The sequence below is a fragment of the Antedon mediterranea genome, chromosome 4 (assembly GCF_964355755.1).
Source record: "Antedon mediterranea chromosome 4, ecAntMedi1.1, whole genome shotgun sequence".
NCBI lineage: Eukaryota > Metazoa > Echinodermata > Crinoidea > Comatulida > Antedonidae > Antedon > Antedon mediterranea.
The window spans coordinates 33,942,121-33,964,356 of record NC_092673.1 but is presented as its reverse complement, the minus strand read 5'-3'; the positions used below and the strand labels follow the sequence as shown (position 1 = coordinate 33,964,356).

Below are 22,236 nucleotides of genomic sequence, written 5' to 3'. Positions count from 1 at the left end.
GCCCCTGGTTAATGAACCCTATGTGGGCCTCAGTGGGGTGTGACATAGAGACCTAAGGCCCCTGGTTAATGAACCCTATGTGGGCCTCAGTGGGGTGTGACATAGAGACCTAAGGCCCCTGGTTAATGAACCCTATGTGGGCCTCAGTGGGGTGTAACATAGAGACCTAAGGCCCCTGGTTAATGAACCCTATGTGGGCCTCAGTGGGGTGTGACATAGAGACCTAAGGCCCCTGGTTAATGAACCCTATGTGGGCCTCAGTGGGGTGTGACATAGAGACCTAAGGCCCCTGGTTAATGAACCCTATGTGGGCCTCAGTGGGGTGTGACATAGAGACCTAAGGCCCCTGGTTAATGAACCCTATGTGGGCCTCAGTGGGGTTTGACATAGAGACCTAAGGCCCCTGGTTAATGAACCCTATGTGGGCCTCAGTGGGGTGTGACATAGAGACCTAAGGCCCCTGGTTAATGAACCCTATGTGGGCCTCAGTGGGGTGTGACATAGAGACCTAAGGCCCCTGGTTAATGAACCCTATGTGGGCCTCCAAAGCTGGAGGGCTTGGGCGTTTTTAGCCTTTTTCGACATATTTTAATGCCTGTGAACTGTTCAGGAGCCATATAAGCTCTGGGGCCCCTGAGTTTAGCCAGTGAGCACTCATTACCGTTTAACAGTGTATCTTCCATGTGACTGAAATATTACACAACCTAGCCTCTGTTACCTTGTCATTTTGAGAATAAATCCTCATTGCAAGATGTCCAAAGGGTGAATAAACTCTGACTCATCTTTATCATTTCACTCATTTATTAATATTTTAGCATAATCACAGGGTGTATTAGAGTTTTGTTTTGTTTAATTATTCATAACAATTCTGCTTCATAGGTGGAATGTGCACGTTCATCAGCAGATATATGAATTATAGCTGTGTCAGCATTTATACATTAATTATAGGATTTATCCAATTGATTTCTTCGTGAATGAAATATTATTAAGCGAGGCTGTGTAATTGGGACCAAGTTGAATGACAGAGATAATTTATTGACAATGAACATACCAAGAGAAAATGGCATTTGGACATAGGAAAATTTAGGAGGATTTTAATGCCATCTCAAGTTCAGGCCTTGATTTCAAATAATTAAAAATAATAATCAATATTATGATGAGAAATTCTCTTTTTATTCATTCATTCATAATGGTATTTGAATTTTGTTCTGACAGATATGTTGATAAAAGTTGATGATGGCGTTGTTGTCACACACAAGAGCATCTTAATGGCACGATGTGATCCAATGTTAGCCATGCTTGGAGGACACTTTAGAGAGAGTTCAAGTAATGAGGTAAGATTATAGAAATAGGAAGAACATTAGCGAGCTACCTTAACTGAGATTACTTATTGTAGTGTACAAATGCTTTGAATATTAAACCTGTATTTGTGATAGAAGTTTGATTGCCATTATATTGTTATGGCTAGCTAAGGGAATCAACGTTTGAAAAAAATACTACTTTCTAAATGAATACCACTTAAGTGAAATTCTTCATATATATTTACTTAAGACTACATGCTCACTGGCCTTCAACAATCTAACCTGTGACCCATACATAGTGTTGAGCTATACCCAGTAGGTCTTTAGTTTTGCTCAATTGTGTTGTTATACTGTAATGTATTTGTTATAGGTTGCAATAGAAGGCTTTGGAAAGAAGACTTTCAATGCATTGCTTGAATACATATACACCGACAAATGCAGTCTGCTCGGCTACCAAGAAGCGATGAATGTGGTTGAACTAGCTAACTTCTTGTGTCTTCCGAGATTGGTGGCTATCATGGAAGATATGCTGGTAACGGTGTTAAGTAAGATGATGGAGAAGAACAAGAATGACAAGCAGTTACAGAAAGAGGTTGCTAGGATCACTGTAGCAACTATCAATCGGGCTAAGGTATCAAATACAGTGGTGGATTAAGTATTCTGCAAGCATTTTATCACCCCCAGTCCATAATCTATAATCTATATACCGTATATGACCAAATATAATCCTATGCTTGAGTATAATCCCTGCTTGAGTACAATCCTATGCTTGAGTACAATCCTATGCTTGAGTACAATCCTATGCTTGAGTACAATCCTATGCTTGAGTACAATCCTATGCTTGAGTATAATCCCATTTTCTAGTATAATCCTATTCTCTAGTATAATCCCATACTCTAGTACAATCCCATTCGTGAGTACAATCCCATGCTTAAGTGCAATCCCATTCTCTAGTACAATCCCATGCTTGAGTACAATCCTATGCTCAAGTACAATCCCATGCTCAAGTACAATCCCATGCTCAAGTACAACCCCATGCTTGAGTATAATCCTATGCTTGAGTATAATCCCATGTTTGAGTATAATCCCATGCTCAAATACAATCCCATGCTTGAGTATAATCCTTTGCTTGAGTATAATCCTTTGTTTGAGTATAATCCTTTGTTTGAGTATAATCCTTTGTTTGAGTATAATCCCATTCTTTAGTACAATCTCTTTTTGTAGTATAATCCTTTGTTTGAGTATAATCCCATTCTTTAGTACAATCTCTTTTTGTAGTATAATCCTTTTTTTAGTATAATCCCATTCTTTAGTACAATCTCTTTTTGTAGTATAATCCTTTTTTTAGTATAATCCCATTCTCTGCTATAATTCTATGCTTGGGTATATAATTCCATACTTGAGTATAATTCACTTTTTAATTTAGGGTAAGTTTGGATATAAATTCGTATTTAATGCAATTTGAGCATAATCCCACTCCCTACCTAGGCCCCCTGGGATTCAGTCGTATACAGTAAAAATAGTTAAAACAAATATATTTGTGCTACTAGAATGGTAGATAGCTTTCTCACTTACTTCTAGAACAGTGCTGTATTAATAGCCTATTGACCCTTGACCCATCTAGGGTCACTATTTATAAGCCAAAACCAATTCAAGCTGTAAAGTAATCTATGAAAAACTTACTCTCAAGCTAGGACTCCCAGCCCGCAAATATATTTTTGTTGATTTCAAATTTCACAGGGAGTATCTTCATCTTCATGAAATTTAAATTAATAGAAATAATATTGGTACCCAAGAGATTTTGTAAAGAGCCCATGGTAATTCTATATCATGAATGTTTAGAATGACATTAAATTTCTTTAATAACTTTTAAAATTCTATATTTATCTCTACAGCTACATAATGCTGATCAGTTACGGTTGTGGTGCTGCCACCAAACATCCATGAACTTTGAACTGGTTCAGAAAATGAAGCTTGTTAGCGAAGTGAATAGTGAGGACCGGGTGTGCCTGGAACACAACCGTTGGCCACCGGTTTATTACATCACAGAGAGGGATTACTACGACAAATGCCTCAAGGAAAGCATCTGCGCACCAGATCCACGGAATCGCAAACACAAATGGTGTCTGAAATAAGTTGTGTTTACAAGATGACAGAAACGCTTTTATGGAGTGTATGTGACCTGGATCCATGCAGTTGGAAAGCACAAGTTGTTTTAGACATCTGTTTTTTTTTATAAAGGAGGCATTTTTAGCACTGCTTCACCACCAAAGTTAATTCTCTATAATTTAATTAACAATGTTACTATTAAAATACTAAGCAATATTGGTAAACCTTGTCTTACCTCAATTACCTAATAACCATCTCAATTTCTGCTTTTATTGCATACCTTTATGCCATGAATTGAAAAGTAAGAACTAATGATTATACTATGAAATATAGTAAAAATAATAAAAAAACTATTTTTTTATTTATTATTTAATCGATGTCTTCAATCCACTGTGTGGATAAACTTACCTATAGAATTGATATTTACTGGTAGTTCTTTTCAATAGAAAACACTAAAAATTCAAGTTTGTAGAAGTGCCTGTTAAGAAAGTATATAGATAGAGTAGTTAGTTAAATTGTAACCCTTTTAACTTCTTGTACTAGTACTGTACTTGTTTTATGTTTTTATTTCACATAAAATCTTTAAAATCCTATAGATATACTTCCATCACTACATTGGCATGCTCCTCCTCTTGAGTCCCTAATTTTGATATGTCACTACCAATAGTCACCAATACTCTTTTTACATAGTCCTTTTACAACCCAATTAGATTGTTCCATTTTTTTGTGACCACCCAACTTTAATTTTTGTGGCTACATCATCTGTGCATGTCTTTATTTATTTTTTATTTTATTTTTATTTTTATTTTTATTTTATTTTATTTATTTTTTTTTGATTGGTTGATAGACAACACATGTGCAGAATGTTTTCGTCCAATCAAAACCACCAAATTGACTTAGGCCCTTAGTTTTCTTATTTTCAATCATTTCTACTCTACTTCGTAATACTTTATTTCTGATCTAATAGCCAGGAAATTTGGTTTAATTTGTAAATAAACATATATTCTTTTATTGTTTTGGTGACCAAAGTATTATTTGCTAGTTTATAATAACGTTTAGTATTTAAAAAAAACAGTCAATCAATTAAATCAAACACTGTATTCTTACTTTTAAATGTGTGCTTTTCTTTAAACTATAGAGTTTTAATAAATATTTTAATGATATTGTTCCTTTAAAAGGACTGGTTTTAAGAGTTTGCAACAAAGAATTTTAAAGTAAAACCGACCAAACATTTAATTTTGTTTCTCAGTAAAAAATTTTTAATTTCTTATTTACATTTTTATTTATAATACAGAATCATTATTTTATTTTCATATTTAAACATTCATTATTATTAGATTTATTTTTTATTAATATCGTTAAGGCCTTGCATTGAAAAACATGATTTTGCTTGATTAGTTGTATGGAACGCTCAATTCTGGTTAGATTTAAGGCGTTCCATAGTTCATAAGAATGTTTACATTAAGGCAACTCACTTCTTGTTATATACACATTTTAAGATATGCATATGTCAAATATTTTAACATGTTTTAAAGCTTTGTTTTATATCACTTCATATTGAATATAAAAAATATATATTTTATTTCATTATAAATGAAATTAGTAGTTGAAATATTAAAAAGGTAATAGAGTGTCTTAGCAGTTGTTTTCCCATCGATGTCATAATATACAAAGTATTATTTAATATAACCCTCTTCCATTTATATGTCTTATATATTTTGTGTCTATGAACATGTTTCTACTAACTGATGTTTCTAATAATTAATAACTTAAACTCAGTAATAATCAGTTATTTGTCATCAAATAAGTATCGTATAACCTCTGCTATAATCTCACCCCTAGAACACACAGGCCTATTTATACCCGGGGAAACCCTGGTTCAGGAAAAAAATGTTTGGCAAGCATTTCTTGTAAAAACTCATTTGAACTGGCTAGAGGGAGGCCTACATCTAAACCAAAATACTTGTACTATACCCGTTGATATGCATGTTGATGAAATCAGACATAAAGTAGGTGGTGAGATTAGACCCAAAGTTGGATTATATCCGACAATATACAGTAAATGTTTTTTATTGATTAATTTTTAATCACGGTCAATTAAAATTTACATAGTAACTGCCAAAATGTTTTAAATAAATCTATTTTGATTGATAATTGATTATTTCTTGCCTGTAAGAATAGGCCTGTAGCCATTCATTTACTGTTTTATTTGTAGAAAAAAAATGATTAATGAAATAAATAATGTAACAAACATGTACAGTATATTAAAATGTGTCAAAATTAGCTATGCTAATGTAAAGTTTAGGTCTTTGTTCATTTTGAAAATAATTAATAATCATTTTCAATACTAAAAATTACCATATATGTTAGATTGTTGTGTAAAATGTTGATAATGTTTATTAGTTAAAACAAATGTAATTTGTAAACATGGCTGCAATTTTTGTAAATACTCAATATTAAATCAGTATTTTAAATAACTACATCTATCTTACATTCAACAATTTTTTTTTTTTAATGCTTTATTTGTTTATAAATAGAATATGTTAAATGATCATGTAATTAAGTTTTCTTTATAAAAATAAGTGATTTGTGTGCTAAGATAATTCAAAAGCTAATAATAGAAAACATGGTATAACATTTCTTAATTCATAATTTAAAAAAAGAAAGGCAGTAATTATAAATGTGTATAGTGTAAAAGGTATATTTGTTTTATTTCACACATTACAGAAACACTTCTGAAATTGTTTTTATTAAGGTTCAATGGTTCTTGAGTTTTATTGATCATGTTGAAGAATGTTAACTAATGTGTTCTCATAATGTTTGGGCTTTTCTAAAAATACTCCTTGGACTACCGTACATCATAAGTGCTTAGGAATTGAAATTTTTCCGCTGTCTACACATGGACTTTCCAGATTTGGTGAGTATCACCATGGTTACAATAAAATGTATGAATAGTAGCATTATATGCCTGTAGATATCAAATACTTATAAAACAGTTAGATTTCTGAGTTTTCTCTTTTCTTCTTCTATTCTTTGTTATTCTTTCTTTTTTCTTCCTTCTTCTTTTCTTTCTTCCTTTCTTTTTTATCTTTTTTTTTGTTTTCTTTTTGTTTCTTCTTCTTTACTTCTTCATTTCCTTTAAAAATTCTCTAAATCTGTCATTGTAATAAGAGGAAACCGTATATTTTTTCTGAGATCACTATGTTTTGATTTAACTTTTAAATATGTTAATTTGAGTTTAAGTTAGTTATTCTAATATTCTGTTAAAACTGCCGATAAGTAGAATTGTTAAGTTGTTTTCTCAATTCTTAAACCATCACCTGTTTATCCCAAGTGCTATCTGTAAATAACTTACTATTCACTTGTGCTGTTATACCACATTGCTTATTGTATGTACAGTAAGTATGTTAATAACCTGACCTTCCAATTTTTAAACATTTTTGTGGAAGATTGTTATGGTATTGGATCATGATTTTGTGAGATATATACGTCATTGAAATGTAAAATGGACTTATTTTCATGAAAATCATTTCTTCAAGTTGTTTCAAATAGTGTCACTCATTTATGTAGTTTGAATGAGATGTATTTTAACCATTATCAGTAGAAACATGTGATGAAAATTAATTTCTCAATTGATGTGTAGCTAGTGGGAACCAGGCTTTAGTGTTGTACTTGTATATACAAAGCCAGCTTGTTCAACCGCTTTTTTTTCTCACATATTTAGCATGTCGCATATTATATAGCATGTACATTATTAGCTTATACATTTTGTAGTGTAAGCTTGTGCCAGGGAAGAAATTTTCTTCCCGCTTCTAGTAATATGATTGCTGCGACAGTGCAAGCCAAAGCTAGCCCGATTTATCACATATATTTGTACGATTGTATGCAACCAAAAACAAGGTATTATCATTTGGGATTTAATTGTATGGCTAGTAGAAATACCATTGTAGCTTTCTATTCTTGAACTTGATTCTTGTTGATATCTCTCGAAGATACACATAGATGCTATGCTTGGGGAAACAGTTGGGGCGGATATAGTGCAATCATATTCTAAAAATTGTCTTACCTCAACCATAGTTGGGCTAAGTTCAATTAGTTAAAAAAACTAAATATAAATCATGAACTTTGTTGCCTGATAAAGCTAGGCCTACTAAACAACAACAACAAATCTTAAAAACTCTTGACCCAAAAGGGTACTTTTAAGGACAAATTCTTTGGTCCACCCCAACTAAAGCCTAAATGTACATGTACAAATGTTCTTCATACTATGGATATAACATATACACATGCATTTATATTGACCTAATTAACTGATTTTTAATGACAATGTTATTTCATTTTATCCATTGTTATTTATGCCGTTTTTTTTCAAAAGCCATAATATGTGTTTCATCAGTAACTTCTGTCACTTTTGATTGTCTTGTTAAGCAGTACATATACCTACATCTTTTAGACCTATACATGTTGTAGCTTTCCATACTTGTTGATATGACACGCCAAAGGAAATGGTAAATATGTTGTGATAAAAATGCTGATTCGTTTTGTGATTCAGAAGCAATTAATAAAAGATCTCTATCATTGCTATTTCATTTTTGTGATTTTGTTCTGTATTTTGTCCTTTAAAATGAAATGATACAAAATAGTTTAAAATATTATCCATTACAAATATAATATAAATTCTAAATATGTAAATTCCCCCCCCCCCCCACCCCCTTTTTTAAACAAATTTGTTGTCTGTGTATTAAAAGTATCTCCCACTTCTTCAAGTTTTTACCTAGTCAGCATTAGCGGCTTTTATTTAAATTACTTGACCCATGGAGGTACAGGTGTGACCTCCATGATGCTTGACCGAATATTGATATAAATTTCATGATGAACAACAATGTGTCTCATAAAGTTATATACAGTATTTACTTTTTGCCAAGATACACTATCATATCATTATTGTAAATGACGATATAAGATGGATGGTTGTCAATGATGATAATTATAATACAGATTTAAAAACTATTTCTGTACATGTAATTATAGTAAAACAACAGAGGTCACGTGACGTTGGTAATGGACAAGATTTGTATCTTCTAAATGCTCACTCATGCGTCACAAGCAGGAAGTGTCACTAGAGCAGCAGACGACAGACAGAGCGCACGTACTTAGTGTGTGTGGTGGTGCCAAGTTGTTGATTTTACTAAGCTGTATTTTCAAGGTATAGGCCTAATTTTATTTATATAAATATTAAGTTTACTACACTATATTATATTACATATTAATAATCAAATAATAAAAGACAAATGGAAATTGCAGAGAATTGTGTTTAGGCCAACCCTATTGTTGGTTCTTACTTCACTACACTAGCTAGCCTTTGTCGGCAGACACACACGGCACGGGCAGACAGTATGTCATTGAAAAGGTGCTGACTGGTGATAAGGGTAGGCTTGTACAATGAGAATGTCATTTATTATTTGCCCAATATCAGTTCAACTATACTTGATCATATGGTAAGTTTTCTCTTAGTGTTTATTTTAATTTATCAAATGTTGGTAAGAAAGATTCTTTATTTTACAGTTTCTGTTCATTTATTTGCAGACATACTTGGAAATGGGAACCTTTCTAGGTCACGCAGCTCCAGGTTCCTTTTTCTTCTGTTTTTCGGTTTTCTGGATCATTCAGTTATCGTACCATGATAATGGTCCGTCTCAACACAACAAGAGCGCACTAATGCGCCGAATTGGCAGACTGCCTATCGAAGGCATTGTTATTGTTATTTTTGGCATTGTGGGAGTTATAGGAGAAATGAGCTATCCTAGTAACAAGTTAGTACTCATAGGATCAGATGGCGAGTTTCACAGCTCTGTGGAGTGGCAACACTCCACTATGTATACATATTTCGCACTCTACGGCTTGATTATGGCCTTAGGAAGATCATTCCTTCCGTCGCTTAAGAATTACGAAAAAATATTTGGTGCATTAGCCTTTTTCATTGAAGGTTTGTTGTTCTATTATCACGTGCATCATCGCGAAGAACTTGACGTGCACATTCACATATTGTTGGTTCTCTCTATTTTCGGATGTTTCGCTAGCGTTCTCGGAGAAGTCTTCAGCAATGAAAACAGAACTTTCGTTCTAATGCGAATATTGTTCACAATGTTACAAGGAACGTGGTTTTGGATGGTCGGTATTGTTTTGTACAATCCGCCATCAGGAGAACCATGGGACCAAGACGATCATAAAAATGTGATGTTTGTAACAGTGGCCTTCACGTGGCATCTTTTAATTGATATGTTTCTTCTTCTTGTCATATATGGTATTTTCGCACTTGTGTTTCGCTCATTTTCATCAAACAAAACAAAATATGCATCAATGAGGAACTCTAACCATAATGATGTGTCTATGCAACTCATCACAAAAGACAATGACGATGCTGATGAGTGTTTTGACAGTGAATGAATGGGGACAATATCTGATGACATTTCAAAATGTCACCCAAGAAAATTTAAGCTAAATCACCGAAGAACCAAGACTATAAATCGTATAACCATGTTTTACAGTATTCCAAGTTGTTGTTCATGTTGTGGTACATTGCTAAAATTATGGGCTTCCAATCAATGGTTGTAGGTTCGAGCCATTGATTGTCAGTTTGCATTTCTTTGGCACCAAGATTTTGTTATTGTTGTAATGTAAGTAGCCCTTAACACCTGTTCACCTAATTAACACAGACTAGTTACTTCCTGAATATGGACTTCCAAGATACATTTTTTGTTTAAAATGGTACTTTTTAAATACATTTTTTTAATTATACAAAATTTACAAAAAATATTGTATACTTCTTGACGTTTACCTTCCTTGTCATGTTTTTAATATTCTCAACCTTGCTACATTTGAAATATTAAAATACAAAATGGCTAAACTCATTGATAGTCTGAGGTATACCTTACTGTAGTTGTTGTTTGTTGAAATATCAAAATAGTTTTAGAAGTTTTGAGTGTGTTATAAGTTTACCAAAGGTCAGACATCAATCGGTATTTTTGTATTGTAAAGTTTTGCATGGTGAACAATTACAATAGTACATTGTTATAGCATATTGGTGACTTTAGAATAGACCTGGATTAGCTTGTTCAAATTGGACTGGGAGACTCCATGGTACTATATAATATAATATTCTTATGCAGGCCTGTACGCATCGTTGTATTCTACCTTTTTCTAAGCAATTTCCATCTACAACTAAAGGACAAAATAAACAACCGAATTGACCAATGACGACAGTTCGGATACTGTAATCCATTACTTGTGATTGGTCAGATTACTTGCGCTGCGATTACGGCATTTAAACCAAGCTTTAAAGCAAGCTCAGCCTGTACAGGAGTGTCTCATGACACTGTATTTTATATTTTAATTACAATATCACAGAAAAATAATATCTATTGTACTGTAGATATGTATCTTAGCTTGATTGGTGTATGTTATATAAGTATCAATATGTATAACTTGAATTTGTACATAACTGCTATATAAACTTGATAATAGAAGGATGGCCATGAACCATCCCAAATTTTATTTTTTTAACTTCCGGAGTCTAGAAGATGCCCAATATATTAACTAGATTATTATCATTTATATATCAACTTTTAAAATCCACCTTTTTGATCATTGTTATTCCCAAACCTTCCCACCTATATGTTTCCACCTTTTAAATTATGTATTTATTTTAAATTGAATATGCGTGTGTGACTATAGTATCTATTATTAAAACCCACATGTGGTAGATATATTTATTTATGTTTTCAAACACTAGAAAATATGTTTTTTAAGTTAATTAGTTTTGTTGTTGTTGTCGAATATACTATACAACGTCAATGATATGTTTATTCATTTATTAAACTACTGTACAATACAGTACCTATTCTTTATTGTATACTGAATGAATTGGACATTGACACTCATTGGTTGTATGAATGAAGTCTTATAGGAAAATATAATAGATTTATGATGCTTGGATGCCAATCCAAGGGTCCTGGGTTCAAGTCCTGTCATATATCAGGATTTTTTCTAATGGCAAATTACAACTCCACTCTCAAAGACTTGTAATAAGACTTTGTTTATGTAGAGCAACTTGTGTATGTTTGTCTTGTGAACAGGATTGCAACCTTTAAGAATATTAGTGAATTAATTCGCTTATTGTTATCCTTGGCAGTTTGCCTAAATATAGAGAAAGAAAGAAAGATTTATTTTGAAGGGTTGTGGAAAGGTGGTGGTTAAACAAAGCATTTATCTGTCCCATTATTGGGGTGTGATAATTTTATTTGTGGGGTGTGGTAATTTGATTGTAGTGCTTATTTTTTATTTTATTTTTTTTATCATCTGTTTGAATTACTAATGATTTTTGTATTTATTTCTATACCTATTATCATTATTCACCGAATTGTAGTGCTTATTCAGAATTAAGTATTTTGGATTGTTGAGTTAACTAATTTTATGCTCTTTGTAAATAAATGTTTTTGTAACAAACACCTTTTATGGTTAAAACATATTGTGTAATTAATTTAAATTTTGATGTAAATCAACAATACTTATATATTCATTATTCGTAGTGTATCTAAAATAATTAAATATTATATAGAAACATATAAATTATATATATTACATAAACTGGCATTTGATATATATTCTTAAACTGCAAATATAGATTTTATAGCATACAGTTAAACTTAACAGAGGCTGATAAATTTTTAAGAGTTACTGTAATTATTATAATCATGTTAAGAGCTGTAAAGGAAAACAGCCAATGTATGCAATATGTGTGTGTTATCCCCATCACAATATCCTTAATTAACTTTAGCTTTTAATGAAAGGATATACAATGTACATTACCATATGGATAAACCATTGGGAATTCAGATAGGCTTTTATACACATTTGCCTTTGGTTAATATTGTTGTCTATACAAAATCATCTATAGTGTACTTCATATGTTGTTTATTTACCAGTATATCATTTTCAAAGGATAAAATAATGAAATTTTATAAAAGAAGACTTGTGAAAATAAACTGTACAGTATACAGAATATGGTTACTGTAGCTGATTTATAATGAAGGTTGTATGCAGTAGAGCCTCTATTAAGGGGACACCTTTTTTAGGACTCAGCAAAGTATTCCCAAATATGGTAGTGATATTCAATTCGATTCAATTTTTATAAGATACATCATTGACAAATAGCAGTTTTATTTTTAAGGGCTTTAATGCTAGTTCCAACAGAGAAGAATAATTCAAAAAGTATATATAATAAATGTTTCAAAAGTAGTCAATAAATAAATAAAAAATAAAATATGAATAAATAGATAACAAGAATAAAGAAAAATAAACAAATTAAGCTACATACACAAGCACAACGAGACACAGATGATATATCATCAAGTCCATATATGGGCACATCACATTTTGTTGTCACACAAAGTAGTGTTATCCTGTGATGATAATATACTGTTGCCCTCACGGAAGTGTCCCCTTAATATGGATGTCCCAACAGAGTGGTTAAGGACTTTTAATTGCTAATCACAAATGTAATTAAGGGTTGAAAAATGACAAGTTTTTACAAATTAGCATTTTTCAAAGTTTTATGTTTTAATGCTCTTTCTTTTTTATTTTAAAATATCATGTATAATATTTGATATCCACTATTCCAAACAAACTGGAATAAAAACTCATTTTGTAAGTACAACTAAACCAAAATTTAAATTAATTACAGTAACACTATATTGTTTATTATAACTTATTGATCATACACAATTTATATTGCGCCTTATCAAACAATTATAAATTAAACTATATCACTCTAGTATGATCAATCAAATGTTCATTATCAAGTATAAATTATTCTCAGGTGAAATTATATACTTTTGATATTTTCATTTCATTTTTTTTATATTCATATTCAGTTCATATCATAAGTTTAATAGGTTTTGGTGCTATTAATAACATATATTTTTTTTAAACACTACTGTATTTTAATATTTTCCTAACATTATTTTGCATGTGTGTATTATTTTGTATGTTAAAATATGTTTGTTTTTAATGTGTTTTTAAGATTATTTAAGTTTTTTGATATGGCTTTTATCATTATAGTAAATATATTTTGTGTATAATTATTAAATATTGTATTTTATTAGCAGTACATCAGCATAATCAAAAATTTATATTATATCTGGGATGATCCATGTGCATTTATGATACTGTATTATCAGCCTGTTGGCAATGATGAAGTATACCATCAATACAAATTCCCTAAAGAGGCCTTGTAATATATTTGATTATTAATATATTAGTAGCAAGATGGCGATATAATTGTGGTTATGGGTATTTTGGAATAACGAAAAAATTTTAATTAATTAATTTTTTCATTAATTAATTTTAATTATGTGTGATTAAACGAAACAAAGGATGCACCGATCGAAAGGTGTAATTCCAAATAAATAAATAAACATTTTGTAACTCATTAATGTTATTAAAACAGTGTTGGGTATCTAATTTATTCTAATGTAAATATTTCGTGCTAGAATCAAAAGGTTAAAAAGCATGTTGTTGGAAAAGGGATTATATTTTGGTAGTTAGATTAGGCCTATAAAATATATAGAAAACATATAATTTTATATATCTGATTTCTGTATACTGTATGTGGTATTATGTGTGATTAAAATTATGGTTGTTTAAATGAGGTTTTTTTTTTAAATTTGTATAAATATTTTAAAGCATTTTCCTGAATATTTGAAATGATTACAAATGGAAACTAAAGATAGAGATACTATTCATAGGTAGTCGTTTTAGTCATTAAATACGGTATTTTTATATTACACCTCAATTAATTCTCAAATATGATTGAAATTCTATATTGACGTAGGCCTACTTGAGTATGTTGATAATGAATCTATAATAAAATACTAGTTTGGTGTTATAAGAATAAACAATATAGTACGTTTGAGCATACATAAACCCGAATAATTACGTCTTTACGGTCTGTCGAGCTCCGTTAAATAAGCCCGTAAATCGTTTATTTGTTATCTAAACATGTGGTAATGAACGAATCTAAAAAGGGAAAACCCCTAATCTTTCTATGAATAGCGCCACCACATCGTTACTGTTGCTAACTTGGCCGCGGATGTTTTGTTGTGCTTTATTGAACCGTGACGAAACAGAGAATCATATTACTGTAGGCCCTAGGCTAGGCTTACACTGCCGAAACAAACTTTTTCATTCTTTCCTGTTTGTTTGTTGGCAAATAGAAGAAAACAACGGGTCGCAAATACATAGCTAAGTTCCAGGAACTGAACCTGATTCACCGCTCAATTAATCGTCAGCTCGGTTCGGAAGGAGCGGAGCCTCCTTCCTCCTTATTTATATTGTGCAAATATTAATACAACACACGACGCCAGCAGAAGAGAGGCTCTCTCTGTGCTTCTGCTGAGCAGACAGATAAAGAATGTCGTCTGATTTTTTGTTGTTATCACCTGTTGATAGTTCGGCAGGACAACAATCTAAGCTACCGTTTTTACCGGCTGTTCCACCGAAAATGCCAAAAGAACTTTTGTCATACACAATGTAAGAAAAAGCATATAGGCATAGGCCTACTAGCTAGGCTAGGGCCTAATTATTTTAAAACTTAATCTTGACAAGATTCTTGTTGTAGGATATGGATGGTTAGTCAGTAGGCTAGGCCTAGTTTTGAATATTAATAGCTAGATCTCTACCTAGGCCTATGCCTAGGTATCTACAGGGCTTCCATAATGTCAGAATCAAGGCCTATCTATGCTTAGAGAGTAGTAGACTTGCCTTCGGTATCGCAACACATCAATGAACATTCTTTAATCCTTAAATATAAATGAGTTTTACCTTTTGTGTATTTGTCTATAAATAATAAATGTTATAGATAAAAGACTGTAAGCTTTCTAAATAATTGTTGTTTTCATTTATTTCAGAGCATTTCAAGATGCACCTTTAACAGCTCTCCGTGGTGTGGTTGTTGACGGCAGACAACCACCAAGAGTGAGTTATATTTGACACTCTTACATCAACAAGGGAAGGTTGAATAAATAGGCTTTGAATAGAGTACCTGTTTGAATCACAGACAATTCTTCCTCCCTTTAATTCTTAGATGTCATCATCATGCCCATATCGCCCCTAATCACCAAACATTACATTTTGAATTGTATTAGATAATGAATTGAAAAGATACCCCTTTCTTAACCTGTTGGGTTTCAATAAATATATACACTATGCTGTGCCAAGTTAGTTACAGTATATAACCCCTCCTTTTAGGGAGATGGTGGCTTGATTGTCTAGACATATGAATGCCATGCACTATGTAACCCTTCATTATAATGCTGGCTTAAAGAGCTGATGTGAATTGAACCAACAATGAGTCTAGATCACTAATCTTGAAACACAGCTCTAGACCACTGAGCTGCATATTCCAACTGGTTTCCACAGCGCAAAATGTATGGTCTAGAGGTGTAAATGCCAGGCTAGTGACTTGGAGTTCATTGGTTTGAGTCCACCCCAGAATTGCAGATTTCTCAATGAACTTTACATTCAGTACAATTATTAGGGCAAAACATCCCACATGATATGTCTGACATACTTACACACAGCAAGTGTTTGTTTATAGTTGCCAGTTAAATTTTAAATTAAAGAGTAACACGATCCATCACAGTTGCACATACTGCAACATATATGGTTACATTACACTAGTTAGACAATACTATACATTTCTAGTTTGTATTATGCATTATAGTCTATAATAATATGTTGAAAGTATTCTACTATAGGCCCTAAATATTTAAACTTGCATTGTTCAATATGTCTAGCTCCAAAAAGTAACATATCTTTTTCTCCATTAGCTTCAGGTATCCCCAAGATCTCGTGTACGATCTCAGGTTGGTTGCACAAACCGCTGGAGATTGCCAGAATCACTCGGAGGAGACTTGCTAGGCAGAGCTCAGGCTCTGAAGTCATTAAACGAACACTACAGTCAAAGTATTATGGCTGTTATGACGGGTAATAAATGCCAAGAGTTTTAAAAGGAGGTTTCTGAAAAAGTTTGAACACAAGCAAGCACTAGGGACCAAATGGAAATGAATAAATGTAAAAGATTTTGAAAAGTTTGAGAAGACTTTTCAGGAAAAAGGAGTTCTTTTGAATCTTACAAACCCCACTGGCAACATTAGAGTAGAACAGCCTTTGTTGCCATTGCTCAATTTAATGCTAAATCTTTTGTGATCATTTGGTAACCTTTTTTACGTTTTGTTTTTAAGCTGATAATCCCGCCACCAGTTTAAATGTAAACACGCAAGATCATTTAAACCAACAAGATTTGCATCGGAGGCCATGTACTTCTCCAAGAAAAGATTCAAAACATAAAGATTCACCTGATGTCAATAAAAGAAACCTAGCAACGGCTCCTGGAAGACTCTCTGTAGGCAGGTAATTATCTTTCGGCCTAGCCTTTTGTTGCTAGACTCGTATTACTTAATAGGGGTGTCCCCTGAATGTGGATTGGCCCAAAAAACGGGTTGTACTCTACAGTATTACCATTGATTTCTGTCATGTTGTACATAACTTCAACACTTTTAATATTTAAACATGGGGTTCTACTGTGTACAGTATACCATTCATTGTCATTACATTTATCATCAGCAGCTGCCATCCTATCAAGAAGTATCAACCGACATCTGCCAGAAGTCCTACACCACTTGACATCTTCCATTATCATTCATACCCTGTTAAGAATCTACTTGGACCAGGTTAGTTGCATCACTGCAAACATCAATAAATATCATTTCTTAGTTTAATATGCAATAGACACTCTCTGTGGGAGAGATACAGTACTGTAAGCACTATTCAAGAGTGCTATTCAATAGGCACATTTTACTGGTTTCTTACAAGCTTCTCAAGCTAAAGATCTACTCCCTCTTGTAAGATAGAAACACAGAGGAGCTAGTAACGGACTAGTTGAATAAGCCTAATTTATTGCATAAGTAAAAATATACTTTTCTCTGATTGGAGTCGAACCCACAATTCCCAGACCACTAGTCTTGAACCATACCACTAGACCACCAAGCTATTTAATTATTTAAAATGTTTTATTTTACTAACTTTCAGACATTCTTCTTGAATGTTTGAATTCAAACTGGGAGCTGCATCGACCATACATTCAGAAGTCGGGAACGCTTACAACCCTCTTACAACAAGCAAGCCAAGAACCCAAGAAGGAGCTCTACTACAGAGACCCTATGTGTGCTACTCTGGACCAATACATCAATAAAAGTCAATACTACAGTAACGAGTACCAAGAGATGAGTCGACGGCTTAGCATGACTGATTCTACGCCGCAAAACAAACAAAAACGAGACAAAGATCATCCAGGACACACTACTCCAGCTAGGAGAAGTATAGTTACAAAATTGAAACTGAAGGTGACAGATGTGTTTGTGACAAAAGAGGGTGAGATACTGTATTGATTATATTTAAGTTTAATAGCAGCATGTGTAATGCGTTTACTGTAGATAGACCTCTAAGGTAGTTGTTGCCCAACCTTCCCTGGGATCTTCAGCACTGACTCTGCTGTCCACAACAGCTTTATTCCCAATACAACCAGTAGCCAGTCCTATACTCGTGTACTAGGCTACACAGGTGTTTTAATACACTATGGTATACATCATATACATATGTATGGCTCTGTAAATAAAAAAAAACAAATTACTAAAAGACAACACTGCTGTGGGTATCAGTAGCTGGATCTTAAATAAGCGAAAAAGGTAAAAAATCAAAACAATAAAGTAAAACAGCCAGAAAAAAATGTGCAGAGCTTTCGGGTAGCACTAACCCTTCCTCCAGGCTTTCCAAAGACAGTATCTTCCTAACATATTTCATCATTAGAGTTCATATTATTGCCAGATCTAATCTTTTATTATTGCATTGTGTAATTTTGTTTTCTTTTTCAAAGCTTTGGCAGTGGCATTGGGTAACTTATACCATGATAAACTTGAAGTGAATAACTGCAGTATTGTCAGTGTATTGGCCTGTGCATCAATGCTACAGTTTGAAGATTTAATCAAACGGTATGTTAAGCTCTGTCTACACTATTAAACTCATACATGGACATACAGTAATCATATCATTACCATATTTGGGTACATCATAATTTTCAATCTATTTTGATAGTGTAGACAGAGCAGCTTAAGATCTATTTTTATACCAAAGAGGTTTGTTTTTAAATTAAAAGGAACCTGTAATTAGAATCCAAGCGGCTACAAATTATGTTATTTTTTATTTTATTTTTTTTTGTTATAGATGTGAACATTTGATGCTTAGGAGTATACATTCTGAGACTGTCTGCTCTTATCACTACGCTGGTGTGAAGGTAAATTGCAATTTGTTAACATTTATTCTTCATTATTTTGTTAACATTATTTTCTAGGTGTAAATAAGATGCATAACACAAATACTGGTTGTCAATCAATTATTCTAATTGACTAGTAAAACACATAATTTAACATAACTAGTATACAACAAATCATCAGAAAACTCCTATGGCATGCCAATTATGACAAAACTAATAACAAAAACAAGGTGTGTAACAAACATCTTTTTAGCACATTTAATAAATATAAAAGATATTTACATTGTATTTCTTATATAGTACAAGGTTGGCAGTGTTGTTACAGCATGTGAACGTTGGTTAGAACTTAATTTAATCCCATCAGTAAGTATAGCCTTATCTCTTTTATTCATTTTTGTTGGTTGGTACAGCGGATGCTCTTTAGATTCCCAGAAGTCTAATTAGCCCTGACGTGTTCTCATCTTACAAATACAATGCCTGAATAATGTGCTCCGTGTTTTGGTAAGGTTACTCAAGTTTTGAGAACATTTCTAATTTTGAATATTTATTTCATTTTTTTCTACCAGTTGTCTGTTCAGATTCACCTAAGGGAGTTGCCACTGATTCTTCTACAGAGATTACTGAAGTCAAGCAGGTAGTGTATTCTTTGAAATATTTAATTATTTTTAAAATAAAATTTATTGACAAAAGAGATTGACGTTCCAGAACCATCATGGAACCATTTTCAAGAACAAGTGAGTCAAATTAACTTTACAAAAAAACAAAGCACCAAACCTTTGGTGATTTTTTTTGTCATTACTTTTTATTTTAAAGTTATATAGTAAACATCTCCTTAATTTTGTATTTAATTGTTATTAATTTTATTTTTTTCTTGATTGTTTTTAACTACAGTATATTAAATTGTTTCAACTAACAATTGTAGTTTTTTTTTGTGACTAGAATCTTAGTGAAATTTCTTTCTAGTTAAAAATGCTTAGTATGTTACACAATATTATTATGTTTACAAATTATGTTTTTTTAATTCTAGACTGTTTGTTTACAATGAATATTATGTGTACAAGTTGCTGTGTTATTGGATATTTCTTCAACATCATCCACACATCATGCTGATGCCCTCACACAGTACAATCGTAACTTTCTTCAATAGGTTAGTAAAATAGGTTAAAAAACAATGAGGGCGCTGTCAGCTAGAACCTTTCAAAAGCCCTTTTATCCAATATTGTCCAGACTAAGAGAAAGAGAAATTGTTTGTGAAAAATTGATTAAGAACAACTTTATAAATTTATTCAGTTTACCAAAAAACTGCTCCTTCATTGAACGTGAGGATGGGCAGGCATACGCCGGACTGTTCTTGTCACTGCGAATGCACGGTATCACCGACACCCGTAACCTGGACGATATGGTACGCATGAATGTTGTACCACAGCCCTGGGTACTGAAGATGTTAAGCCAGCACTACCAAGCCTTACAAGGGGGTGGTGATATGTCGTTAATGCTCAACTTTAATAATGATGCTATTAGAGCTGGTTTCATAATTGAACAGGTAAGAGATACTTTATTTATTCATTTATAAATTGTTTTACGTAAAAAGTTCTTTTCAATCTATGGATGATGGTTAAAATGTGTTTATATAACACCTAAATAAATTCCCATCATTTCTGGGTCACATTTGCAATAGTACGCACTATTTAAAGGTCGCCTCGTGGAAATATAACCTTTCATTATTCACTTCATGCCATTATTTGTACCATTCCACTCATAAACATTCATTATTTGTATAATATTGCATATTTTTTGTTGTATTAACTGGGAGTCTCCTTCATTCAATGTTTGCTATTGCTTGTCTTTTTTCAGGAACCTAGGTACCACACAGAGGTCATTTCATTATATGGGTTTCATTTTGAGTTGAAAGCTCATAGACTTGGTAAAGAACACACATATCAATTCTACATGCAGGTACATTTTGAATATTGAGTATAAAGGCCAATTTTTCACAGACGATAACAGTAAACCGCGCAACTTGTCCCACGTTGTGTGTAAATTTTCATAAAGAATAACATAGATTCCATATTTTTATTACCGTTACCACTCGTCTGTGTAAATTGGCCTTTATGATGGAAATTATAGTGTGAACTGTTATATAACCCGGTATATTTTTGATACATTTTTCTAAGAGATAAATCAATTCCCATTATAATCCTCAGCGTCTGAAGCCTCACGATCCAACACTGTCTTTCAAAGCGTGCGAACGACAAACATTCTCAATGCGACAAGATCGTGAAGTTCGCTACAGCATACGCACTCAATCCAAGATTGACGGCAATGACTACATGTTTAACACAGGCATCCTCAGTAAGAAGTTTGGTCTCGGCTCGAAGACTAGTCGCAGTGAAATTCTGACTCTAGAGGGCCTTTCTCTGCCTATATACGTCACATTTTCGCTGTTGTTCCCACCATCTTAAGATAATTTATTGTATAATTACACAAGTGTAAATCCACCATGTTCTGTAATATTAAAAATTGGATGCTAAAATAATATTGAAAATATTATTGCTATATCTATTTTTATTAACGTGTTCTATAAGCAGCTGCAGTGATTAAAATTTTGCAATAACTGTAAATATGTATATCTATAATTTTTAATTTTAATTTGAGGAAAGGCAGACTTTTCTCTCTACGATCCATGGAAGCTACAGAACAGGACCTACAATGATCAGCTGATGATCGTGTGCATTTTATATACATATTAGTAAAAATATAAATATTTTTGCACATATGGCGTGTAACTTGAGCTTGGATACTTTCCTTATATATTTTCAGACAAAAATCGAAATTTAAAAAAAAAGAAATAAAAAAAGACAATGAATACAGACTTGGGGCAAGTCTAGTCCTGTGCCCTTTCACATGTCAGTCCAATTCCTTGCCATATTGCAAGAATAATAAGCTGTAATACTGATTTTGCAAGAGGCCACCAGGCCATGTGTTCTGAAGCACAATAGCTAACATTCATTGCTAGATATGTTTATAATACATTTAAGAATTATGCTTTTATGTGTGTGCTTTTAAATACAATGCTATTTGTAATATATATATATTTTTATTTGAATTTTAAATAATGTTTTCAATTATTAATATATGCTTGCAATTATTAAAAGAGGTGCGCTGTAAATTGCCTAATATTAATAGTAGTATTCAAAATCAAAATATGTCGAGTTCATTTCGCTTTTGTGGTTCATTGAGGAAAATGCTACTGTACAAGGCATTCATGTGTAAGGTCTTGTCTACACTATCAAACTTTATTTGACAAAAAAATGGGATGTGCCTATATATGTATGTATATATTTGGGCACATCACACTTTTGTGGTCAAACTATATAATAATGTAGACAGAGCTTTATGCTAGTTTATTCTCTAGCAATATTACAACATGTACCCATA

General features: G+C 32.5%; 3 protein-coding genes across 5 annotated transcripts in view; all 3 read left to right on the top strand.

Moving 5' to 3' along the window:
- LOC140047386 (rho-related BTB domain-containing protein 1-like) overlaps positions 1-7,650 on the top strand; it is a 42,248-nt gene extending 34,598 nt beyond the window's left edge. For both annotated transcript variants that reach the window (XM_072092387.1, XM_072092386.1), the window contains 3 exons: positions 1,216-1,334; positions 1,672-1,932; positions 3,197-7,650. In XM_072092387.1, coding sequence (XP_071948488.1) covers positions 1,216-1,334; positions 1,672-1,932; positions 3,197-3,436 — 620 coding nt within the window. In that variant the 3' untranslated portion in view covers positions 3,437-7,650. The remainder of the gene's footprint in view (positions 1-1,215; positions 1,335-1,671; positions 1,933-3,196) is intronic.
- A 1,354-nt stretch (positions 7,651-9,004) lies between these two features.
- Positions 9,005-14,113, top strand: LOC140047385 (transmembrane protein 45B-like). The gene has a single exon (XM_072092385.1). The coding sequence runs from the start codon at positions 9,009-9,011 to the stop codon at positions 9,855-9,857; it is 849 nt and encodes a 282-aa protein (XP_071948486.1). The 5' UTR covers positions 9,005-9,008; the 3' UTR covers positions 9,858-14,113.
- A 449-nt stretch (positions 14,114-14,562) lies between these two features.
- On the top strand, positions 14,563-22,188 carry LOC140047383 (BTB/POZ domain-containing protein 16-like). Of its 2 annotated transcripts, none has more exons than XM_072092381.1 (14): positions 14,563-14,999; positions 15,377-15,443; positions 16,298-16,454; positions 16,712-16,880; positions 17,097-17,200; positions 17,559-17,900; positions 18,403-18,517; positions 18,750-18,819; positions 19,099-19,161; positions 19,365-19,432; positions 19,826-19,945; positions 20,089-20,341; positions 20,653-20,754; positions 21,003-22,188. In XM_072092381.1, the coding sequence occupies exons 1-14, from the start codon at positions 14,881-14,883 to the stop codon at positions 21,258-21,260; spliced, it is 2,007 nt and encodes a 668-aa protein (XP_071948482.1). In that variant the 5' UTR covers positions 14,563-14,880; the 3' UTR covers positions 21,261-22,188. The 2 variants fall into 2 exon arrangements, with proteins under 2 accessions (XP_071948482.1, XP_071948481.1); XM_072092380.1 differs by having other exon boundaries at positions 17,094-17,200.
- Positions 22,189-22,236: the final 48 nt, after the last annotated feature.